The sequence below is a fragment of the Nanorana parkeri genome, unplaced genomic scaffold, assembly GCF_000935625.1.
Source record: "Nanorana parkeri isolate BGI_ZX_2015 unplaced genomic scaffold, ASM93562v1 scaffold1271, whole genome shotgun sequence".
Lineage (NCBI taxonomy): Eukaryota > Metazoa > Chordata > Amphibia > Anura > Dicroglossidae > Nanorana > Nanorana parkeri.
The window spans coordinates 278,553-289,959 of NW_017307539.1; the positions used below are offsets into that span (position 1 = coordinate 278,553).

Below are 11,407 nucleotides of genomic sequence, written 5' to 3' on the forward strand. Positions count from 1 at the left end.
GTCCTATCAGCATTGGTTTGTCAGTGTCCAATCTCCTGAAGGTAGCTGCATGAACTATCAATTACAGAATTAACTCACTGTGTCCTGTGATGTATTCCAAGAAACAAATTTGACTGGGAAATCAAAATGTTATATTAGGTAATGCCAATATACTCTACATGGTTGGCAGTTGTGAAATTAGGGACACTCTTGTTGCATTTATCTCACAAAATTCCCCCTTGGGTAGGGGAATTGAATAAACTTTATAGAAACTTGGAGAGTAAAATTATTTTACTATAGTGACCCTACCAGTCAAGTACAATGGTAAGTTACACCTGCCTGTACAGCCCTGGAGCCCAGATCCCACTCGTTCAGCCTGGCACCCACCTACAGAGCCCTGGTGAGACCCTGCAGGCAGCCCTGGTGGGACCCTGCACACAGCCCTGGTGAGTCCCTGCACGCATCACTGTATAATTGCTGTTTAGTCATGGATTGATAGGATCTGTAGTTCTCTATAGCTGGTTGCCATTCTCCTCTGCTGTATAATTAATGGTTATACAGCAATAGAGAATGGCAACCGGCTATAGAGGACTACAGATCCCATCAATCCAGCCAGCTGGGTGGATCTCGACAGTATTGTCGGGATCCGTTCCGGCTGTGGCCCTCAGCATATAGCGGGCATATAGAGGACACAGTATATGTCCTACAGTGACTCTGAGGAGACCTATGGAAAAAAAAAATTTTGCCCCATAGTTCTCCTTTAAGGGCCCATTAACACCAGTGTGATGTGTTAATTGCACAGTTGCTTGCTTTTAACGCACTGTACTGCAACAACACACCTGCTGTGTGTTAACAGTGCGGAGAGGGTGCGTTGTGTTGCCATTCATTTTAATGGCACCCCAAACACCCCCCGTTTAAAATGCATGCATTACTTTGGTATTCTGGTAGTGCGCAATGCGGTGCAATTGATCCTACTGCAGGCGGGAGGTGCATTTGGGGTGCCATTCAAATGAATGGCAACGCAACTCCTGCAATGTTAACACACGGTAGGTGTGTTTTGCGGTATATACTGGTGTGAATGGGCCCTTACTGCAAAGGTTTTTCATCAAACAGTAAAGGAATATAAACATTACATACATCAATCAACCATAACATCATCACCACTGACAGGTGAAGTGAATTACATTGATTTTCTTGTTACATTGAAAGTGTGACCTGAAAGTGGGTGGGATATGTTAGGCGGCAAGTGAACATTTTGTCCCTGAAGTTGATGTGTTGGAAGCTGAAAAAATGGGCAAGCGTAAGGATTTAAGCGACTTTGACAAGGGCCAAATTGTGATGGCTAGGCGACTGGGTCAGAAAAAACTGCAGCTCTTGTGGGATGTTCCCCGGTCTGCAATGGTTAGGACCTACGAAAAGTGGTCTATGGAAGGAAAATTGGTCAACTGGTGACAGAGTCATGGGCAGCCAAGGCTCATTGATGCATGTGGGGGGTGAAGGCTGGCCCGTGTAGTCGGATCCAATAGAATAGCTACCGTTTCAAATTGCTGAATAAGTGAATACTGGTTCTGATAGAAAGTCTGAACACACAGTACATCGCAGTTTGTTGCCTAGCCGCAGATTAGTCAGGGTGCCCATTCTGTCCAGGCAGAAAACAATCCAACTGCAAGTGTCATTGTGTAAATACATGACAATTTTACAGTTACCTTCCATTTCAATGATATCTAGATCAAAGGTGTGACATTATTGAAAGCAGACGTACAAGAAAAAAAGGATTTTAAAAAAATGCATAGCTAATCAGTCCCTTTTTAACCTTTTAGTTAGCTATAATCAGCCCCAATTAACTCATTCCTCTCTTTTTTTTCCCCTTCGCTATTATTTTTCTGATGGTTTTTTTGTTTCTCTTTTCTTTACAATTAATATTTAAACTTTTTTAGTTTTTTTCTTCTTTTTTCTTTTGTCCCATAAAAAAAAACAACAACATAATTGGGGGGAAAAAACGTCATATTTTTGTACAGACAGGGTTAACAAACCCGTCACAGCCCATCCTAACATTACAAAGAAGGAGAAGCAATTAACAGGTTGGGGTTTCTTGGCTTCTTAACGCATAAACCTAAGTAAAAGCATTAAAGCAATTAAAACTGCAAATTCTTTTTAATTGTTTTAGCTTATGCCATGTAAACGGGAACATATAAAATGTGTGTTAACCCAATTTGGCTGTGAAAGTGGAAATATACTTGAAATACTATCAAGGGCCAAATTTCTGCCTTGCCGATTTTATCATCGTATATGATCTGCAGTACTAAAAGTCCCAGAGATGTTTGAGTACTGGAACTCTCTAACTATATCTGCCACATAGGGCCAATATTGTTTCTAATAGGTTAGCTGACTCTTCTTCTACATAACTTAGAGATACTATATTTCGCCTTTAAATAGTGCTGACATTATTGATGACACAGAGAAGGTAGGATACATTTTTATTATGTTTCCCTCAATATGAATATGCATGTCAGACCCTATACCATGTCTATCTGCTTTTACCCTCAATTTTCTATGACTTGTAATGTTTTAGGGCCTGTTCACATGAGTTTCAGGTCCTGATCATGTCCGGATCTGCAGATGCGGTACTACTGATGCAGTGCGTTTTGGCCACGTTTTTGATGCGTTCCAGTAAACGAGTTCCAACTTTTGCTGGAGTGGGGCTGTTAGTATGTTAGCTGCAGTGCAGTGCGTTCTTGACGCGTTTGCGTTTCCTGACCGTACAAAATGTGACATGCAGTATTTTTCTGTCGTAAGCTGAACGGACTGCGCACGTGAGAACTGTAGCCCATAAAACACATAGGGATACATTGGGATGCATTTTGAGTGCAGGAGCGTACGGATCAGGTCAGCACACAAAACGGACGTCGTGTGAACAGGCACTTAAACATAATGAATGTCAACCTATAATCCATGTTCATGAAGTGAAGTAACACTGCCACTTTAGAACAGGCATTGTACGTGTCTGCTGCTACCTTGACTGCACCTCCCAGCATTATTGATAATGCTCCCTTAAAATCCTATGCAAAACTGGCTTTCTAAAAGTCTAAAAGTTTATTGAACTTACTGTACAGGACATAGGCAGATTCATTTGGTGATTGGATACTGGCTAGAGCTTTGTGATCCCTCATATAACCCCTCCTACTCCTTGTCCTTTGGCGATGGATGTCTCCTTTCTATGGAGGGGGACGTGTAGTTACTGTAGCTTGTTACTGCATATCTTCAGTCCAAGTTTTTGTTTTTTCTTTCATCTCTGGCCGCATACTAGACCCCACAGTCCTGAAGATGTTGGGCCAGTCTGCCTGGGTGGGTGCCTAATGCAGAATCCAGTGCCTGCAGCTACATTACACAGTGCCGCGAACTGGGTTAACCGCAGGTCCAGGGCAGTGGTGTATCCGCACCGATGTGGCCCCATACCTGAAGACTCCTTGGGGGTAAGCTTGACCATATTGAGTGAAGTCGAGGTTCAGAGTGGTCCCACCTTCCCTCATTCAGAGATCTGTTGCAGCTCGGTGGATGAGTCTCAGTCCTTATCCCCCCCTTTCCCTCTGGTAACCCTGGTCTGCTGGGTCCTGGCTGCAGCTGGCCCTGTAAACAATCAGTTTCTCCCCTGCAGGTGTTTTCAACAGATTCTGCCCTCTGTCTACCCCCTCACACTCCCACCACTGGCTCTTTTTGAATAAAAAGGGGAGCCTTTGCCTTAAATTTATGCTGGTCAAGTGTGTGCATGGGCAGTTGTTTTACTGTTCCCAGCCACCACACCTATACAGAGATAGGTGTGGCAGGCACCTTGGTACCCCCCATACATGATTGAGCACAGTCAGGGAGCTGTGGGGCATGTGGCAGCCATTTTCACTTAAAGGACCCATGTGGAGGCACAGACAGTATCCAACACCAGCTGCAGCATGGCAGACAGCATTGCCAGGGACAACTGGGACCTGGAAGGCCATTGAACCACCTATGCAGGATCATTCCAGGGTCAACAGTATAGGTTCCCTTAAGAAAAAGAAACCCACTAAGACCTTCCTGATACACTGTCTAGTGAATTAAGTACTTTATGCAGACTGGCAACATCCAGAAAAAGTATAAGTCCCTCGAAAACACTTTGCACAGCAATATTCCCTTGAAGATGTGTTCCGTACAAAATAGGCGGTATTAGAGGTAGATGATACACCCACTGTCATTCTCGGTGACTTCAATGTCCCTGTCAATATTAGGTTCACCACAACCTCTGAGCTACTCAACCTAACTTCATCCTTTGGCCTAACACAATGGACTAACTCTTCTACTCACTCTGATGGCAACACCCTTGATCTCACATTCTCATACCTCTGCACTCCCTGCAATCTCACCAACACCCCTTTTCCACTCTCTGATCACAACCTTGTCAGATTCACACTCTCCCTCTCATCTGCCCCCCAACATTCCAACCAGCGAAACGCCACCCGGAGGAACCTTCGCCACTTCAACCCCTCTCTTCTTTACTCTGCTACAGACTACCTTTATGACAAAGTCAAAACCCTGCCCTGCCCTGACCTTGCCACTTCTCTCTACAATAACTCACTCTCATCCTGTATGGACACACTTGCCCCTTTCACCTCTCATAAAATCAGGCCCCGTCCTCTACAGCCTTGGCTGACAGATGGCACTAGAAAACTCAGAAGACATAGTCGTGCACTTGAGCGACAATGGCGCAAATCCAAATCCCTGCAAGATTTCACCCAATATAAATCTGCCCTCCAAAATTATAGTACCTGCCTCCACACAGCCAAACAGACCTATTTCATCACACTCACTCCCTACTTCGTCCCCCACCGCCTCCTCCAACCAACTCACTGACAGCCCAGGAAATTGCCACTCACTTCAGAGACAAGATTGATGCAATTCGCAATGAAATCTCCACTTCCCAGACCTCCCCCACTCCAAACATACCTTGTGTGCCACCACACTCACTACTCTCTTCTTTTGATCCAGTTACCACCGACGAAGTCGCTACTCTTTTGTCTAACACACGCCTAACCACCTTCCCCCTGGACCCCATCCCCTCACAACTACTCAGGTCACCCTCTAGCTCTATCCTACACTCCCTTACTCACATCTTCAATCTCTCCCTTTCTAATGGTGTCGTCCCTACCCCTCTAAAACAAGCACTGGTAACCCCCATATTAAAAAAAACATCTTTGGGGCCCACCAGTCTAAACAACTTGAGACCCATCTCCCTGCTCCCTTTTACCTCCAAACTTCTTGAACGGCTGCTCTACAACCGCCTGAGCAGCCACTTTACAGTTAACAATCTCCTTGACCCGTTCCAATCTGGCTTTCGTCCCCAACACTCCACAGAAACTGCCCTTCTAAAACTTACTAACGATCTACTAACTGCTAAAACCAATGGCCACTACTCTGTTCTCATACTTTTAGACCTTTCTACTGCCTTCGACACAGTTGACCACCCGCTTCTGCTTAATAAACTTAATTCCCTTGGCCTCCAAGACTCTGCTTTCTCATGGTTCATCTCCTACCGATCTCAGCGCACCTTAAGGGTCACCTACAATTCTACCTCCTCCTCTCCTCTTCCTCTTTCCGTGGGGGTCCCCCAAGGGTCTGTCCTTGGGCCCCTTCTATTCTCTATCTACACCTCTTCATGGGTGAATTTATAGCCTCCCGTGGCTTCCAATACCATCTTTATGCCGATGACACCCAAATCTATCTCTCCACTCCTCAACCCACCCCCTCTGTCTCTTCACATATCTCAAATCTACTCAGTGACATCTCAGCATGGATGTCACACCACTACCTCAAACTCAATCTGTCAAAAACTGAACTTATAATTTTTCCTCCTCTCCGTGTTCCCTCCCCCAACTTCCCCATCACTATCAACAACACTACGATCAACCTTTCCCATCAAGCCAGGGTACTCGGTGTTATCCTTGACTCTTAGCTCTCCTTTCAGCCCCACATCCAATTACTATCCAAATCTTGCCGACTCAACCTCCGTAACATTTCCAAAATACGCCCCTTTTTAACAAACAAAACCACAAAGCTTCTAATTCACTGCCTTGTAATCTCTCATCTCGACTACTGTAACTCCCTCCTTGTTGGCCTACCACTAAGCAGGCTATCCCCCCTTCAGTCTATCATGAATGCTGCTGCAAGACTCATCCATCTTACCAACCGTTCAGTGTCTGCCGCCCCTCTCTGCCTATCCCTCCACTGGCTCCCACTTGCCCAATGAATAAAATTAAAAATACTAACAACAACATACAAAGCCATGTACAACTCCGCCCCAACCTACATCACTGATCTCATATCAAAATATCACCCAAACCGTCCTCTCAAGACCTCCTGCTCTCTAGCTCTCTCATTACCTCCTCCCATGCTCGCCTCCGGGACTTCTCCAGAGTGTCCCCCATCCTCTGGAACTCCTTACCCCAATCTGTCCCTCTATCTCCTACGCTGCCCACCTTCAGGCGACCCCTAAAAACCCATCTCTTCAGAGTAGCCTATCTCATCTCAACATAACTGGCTTTTACTTCCTCCAATAACTCAATCCAAACAATTATTACCTTTTTGTATCACTTGCCCCTCCTACTAGATTGTAAGTAGTGATGGGCTCGGGCATGTTCGCAGCTCCACGTGCCGAGCCCGCCAGGAAGCTGGCAGCGCCAATCACAGGCACTGAGACATTTCCCGATCTCTGCAGCTGCGGACCGGGATAATGTCTCCGTACCTGTGATTGGCGCTGTCGGCTTCCTGGCGAGCTCGGCACGTGGAGCTGCGAATACGCCCAAGCCCATCACTAATTGTAAGCTTTCACGAGCAGGGCCCTCCCAACCCTATTGTTCTGAAACTCTATTGTACTGTAAATTGTATTGTAACTGTGCTGTCTCCACTATTTTGTAAAGCGCTGAGCAAATTGTTGGTGCTATATAAATCCTGTATAATAATAATATTGTAAACTATCTCTCCCCCTAACAAATCTCTGGCTGTTCCAGTTGAGGATGTGTCTGCCTTTAAAGCCTTCTTCAAGGCCTCTTTTACCTTTTCATTGGGCCTACCCTGCAACCAGCAGTTGCTTCCATGGAAGTATGTCAAACTCTGGAGGTCTGGACTAAACGCATGACTCAGGATCCCAAGGAGGTTGTAGCTTTGCATTGCTGTGTGGACTGATTTGGCTGATACCTTGCGTCGGCTTTCTAGGCTGGGTCTGCAGTCTGTGCGGATGCGAAGGCTCTTGTGTGGTGTAAGTAAGTCTTTCTTAGCTTCAGCCAGTAAGCGTTTCTTTCATCTCTCACAGGCTTCCACCTTCAAAACTCTCACAGGCTTCCACCTTCAGACCACTGGAAATAAGCATTTTAGCTGCTTGAGACAAACAAACTTCCTCTCTTGATTGCCCCATGTGCCCATCGGCTAAGACAAGGATCTTGCTGGCTTGGTGGTTTTCCAATCTGGCATTGGAGATAGGGAAGTCCTTCCTTCCTGAGGTGTCCTCCAGGACCTCAACCATACAGGGATTCTGGTTAGCGAGGGAATTCAGACAATCCATCAGTGTTCTGGAGATGAAAGCAATTGGACTTCATGTTTTGGCTCTAACCGCCATGCACATTTCAGCTTTTTTTTCCTTTGAAGATCCTTACTCATCCTCGTGGCCCCCAACATGGGCAGAAGAGTGTGATACGGGGGCATCTTTCGGATTCTTGTGGCCGCTTCCAGACCATCCGGACATTCTGTCTCAAGGTCTGTTTTTCAAACCTGCTTCGTTGACTTTGATGGTTTGGCCCAGATCGTGAACAATAGAGGTCTATCCGACTCAGTTATTCCTACACTCTTGCCGTCCAGGAAGTCCAGTGGATGTTTTATCCTCAGGAATAAGTCTTGCATTTTTGTCTTTCTCCAATTTGGGGGGTGGGGGGGTTGCTCATGTGAGTCCTCCTAGACACCCTCCAGTAATGTGGGATCTCAATCTGGTGTTTATATCTTTATGAACCTATGCAAGATATCTCTCTGACCGATCCGAGACATCTCCCTGAAAAACACGCAAGGTGGTTTTCCCTTGTCACTATCTGAGCTGGCTGCACTATGGTGCACAGAATCGTCCCTTGTTTTTCTCAAGCATAGGGTTATTGTGAGGCCTAGGGATTCCTTATTGCCTAAAGTGGGGTCCTTCTTTCATCTTACTCTGCCCTTTTCTGTGAAGGCACACTGTGCAAGATCTGTCAGTGCCTCTTAGGCTTTTCAGCATCAGGTACCTGGTCTGCATATTTGTAAGGCCACCTGGTCTTCTATTCACATGTTCACGAAGCTCTACCAGATGGTTGTTCAGGCCTCCACTGATGCTAGCTTTGGCTGTAAGGTGCTGAAGGCTGCTCGGTGAGTTGGGGTTTACCCTTGTTCTGTTATGTGGGCCTGTTGGCAGTTGTTTACTGTGTTGCACACTTCCTCTATTTTATTGCTTTTGGATGTTCCAGTTGCCTCTGAATCTGCCTGTATCCTGTACTGTACAATCAAGAAAATAGGATTTTTGACTTACCAGTAGAATCCGCTTATTAGAATATAGGCCACACGACCCTCCCCTCTATGACTTGGTAAAAAAAAAAAAAGATGAGGATCCTTGGGAGTGGGAGGGATTATATGAGGGTCCTCACAGCTCTGGCCAGAGACCATTCATTCACCTGATGATACCTGCCTATTACCCAGCTGTCGCCGACTCTGCCTGTGTCCTGTACTGTACTCCAACAAATGGATTTTACTGGGAAGTAAAAAATCCTATTTTTTATTAATTTGTTTTTAGCATGGGGGGGGGGTAGACCATCCACTGTTCTTGTGACAATGCTTGTGCCTTTTACTAGTTCATTCATGCACCAAGCATTACATTGTGGGAGGGCAAGGGGAGTATGCAGGTACCTAAAAGTTGGGGTTTCTCAGAGGGTCTTTAGCAGCGGAGTCTCTTTCAAGCTAGGAACAGGAATGTAATGCTGCCTGTTTTAACAGCGCTTTTTTACTTGGCTTATTTTACATTGGTTGCTGATTTTATTTAAACTCCTGTGCTTGCAACTTATTGTGGTGCAGTAAAAAAATAAATAAATCTTAATTTTATAGAGCCAGTTGACGGAAGAAGAAGTCAAAGTAAGAAACGAATCTACAGAAGAAGAAGAAGAAGAAGAAGAAAAGGATCAGCAGCTAATAGAAGATGGACCAAAAGACCAATTGGGAAACAGTCCTAGAACTGTGATCACAGGATCAGAGGATACCGCATTGTACTTTCTTGACTTGAATGTTGTAGATTTATATACAGATCCTGGAAATGCAGAACAGTCTTGAAGAGCAAGAAACATTTCAAGATGAGATGACATTAAAGCAGACTACAGTGTCATAAGAGCAAAAGACTGTGTGAGACCAAACAGTCTACCCTATTTATATGCTAAGATCTAGATGTGGTTAAGTAGCACTGGGTGGCAAATGAAATCGCTTGGGTCTTAGGCTGCTTTCTTTTTTAAAGGTCCACTGCTGAATTATTTATATGGTGGTTGTTTCTAACCAGAAACTGGAATGTTTTATATTGAAGTAGAACATTTCCTGTGCTGTAGCCCACAGACCAAGGGTAATCTCCCTAATGGGAGTACATCTGTGTAACCCTGACAGTTTCCAACAATTGTTCTGCTTACATTCAGTTCAGTAACCACACAGAAAGGGAAGGGATAGCGCCAAATGGTCAAGCAGACAGTAAGAATAATCTTTGCATGGACCGGGCCTGGTATTTAGCAAATGGGTCTTCCCTGCTAGCTCTGCATATACAGTGCTTGCGAAAAATATTCACCTCCCTTAGTGTTTTTCTTGTTTTATTACATTACAACCCAAAATTAAAATGGATTTTGTTTAGGGTTTCCATGCAATTTACACAACATGCCTACCACTTTGTAGATACAAAATCATTTGTATTGTGACACAAACAATACAATGGTAGGCATGTTATGTACATTGCATGGTACAAACCCCCAAAAGTCAATTTTAATTCCAGGTTGCAATGCAATAAAACAGGAAAAACACAAACTGGGTGAATGTTTTCGCAAGGCACTGTATTTACAGGCGGTCTAACATGAACTGAAAAAGAGAAGCAGAAACAGAGTGCACTGGATAGTGGTGACCTTTTTAATGGTTAAAAAAATGAATAATATGCACATACAGTTGATCATCAGTATGTTAAGATGCTAGGCTTCACAATCAACATCTGGTCAATCACAGAGCAGTTGATGGCAGGAGGAGGGACAGAATGCAGATGTCACACATCTGATGGCTCTTTTTATTGTCTGACTTCATCTAGTGTTTACTATAGATGTGACATCTGCATTCAGTCCCTACTCTTACTGGTAACATTGAAGAAGAGTTCTGCTATGCTGATTGACTGAAAGCAGGCTGTGAGGCTTAGCCTGTTGGTATACTCCTTATCAAGCCGTTGTTTTGGAAGTGCATTTTATCCATTAAAAACTGCATCCACACCCTCTGGCCGCAATGTGATCGTCCGCACAGGAACGCGTGGCACATCAATGACTGCGTTCCGGTCTGGTGCAGCCATTAAAAATACACGCACTATTTTTTCTGACCGGAACGCAGGAATTGATATGCTACGCTTTCCCGTGCAGCCAATCGCAGGGGCGTGGCTGCAGTGCCATTGAGTTCACGCCCCCTCCTGCCCCAAAACAAAGTGAGCCAGCCAGAATCGGGCCGGAACGCATTTAGGCTGGTGGGAATTAGCCCTCACTGTGAAGAAGCCTTTCCGTATGCAAATGTTAAAACTCTTTTCCTCCAGATGCAAAGAGTGCCCCCTTGTCCTTTGCAGTGACCTTAAAGTGAATCATTTGGCACCAAGTTCACTATATGGACCATTTATGTATTTATACATGGTGATAATGTCCCCCCTTCATCGCCTCTTCTCCAGAGAGAACAAATTCAGGTCAATTAGGGCTAGTTCACACCAGCCACAGTGCGTTCCGGCCCAATTAGTGGCGGCATGCACTAGACCGAATTCCGGCCAGTCACTTTGTCTTGGGGCAGGATGGGGCATGGCGATGCGTTGAAGTCAATTTCACCGCAGTCACACCCTGCGGCTTGACTTGGCATGCTATTATTATGTCTATGAGCTACCAGAACACCCAGATCTTTCTCCATCATAGACTCCCCCAAACATACTCCCCCAAACATACTCCCCCTGCCTAAATCAAATAAACTTGTGTCAGTCCATAAAAGCTATAGTAAGATACAGTTTTGGTTTTCCTGAATACTGCTAGTACTGGTAAATTGCAAAGCACACCCATTCAGTACTGTGGGTGGAGAAGATTATGCATAATGAAGTCATTTCAGGTGAACCAGCCATGTCTTAAATATTGTTTATGCT

At 45.0% G+C, this 11,407-nt stretch overlaps 1 protein-coding gene across 1 annotated transcript in view; it reads left to right on the forward strand.

The window, feature by feature from the left end:
• CLCC1 (chloride channel CLIC like 1) overlaps window positions 1-9,336 on the forward strand; it is a 55,689-nt gene extending 46,353 nt beyond the window's left edge. The window contains exons 15-16 of the mRNA XM_018568988.1: window positions 7,645-7,752; window positions 9,115-9,336. Coding sequence (XP_018424490.1) covers window positions 7,645-7,752; window positions 9,115-9,336 — 330 coding nt within the window. The remainder of the gene's footprint in view (window positions 1-7,644; window positions 7,753-9,114) is intronic.
• Window positions 9,337-11,407: the final 2,071 nt, after the last annotated feature.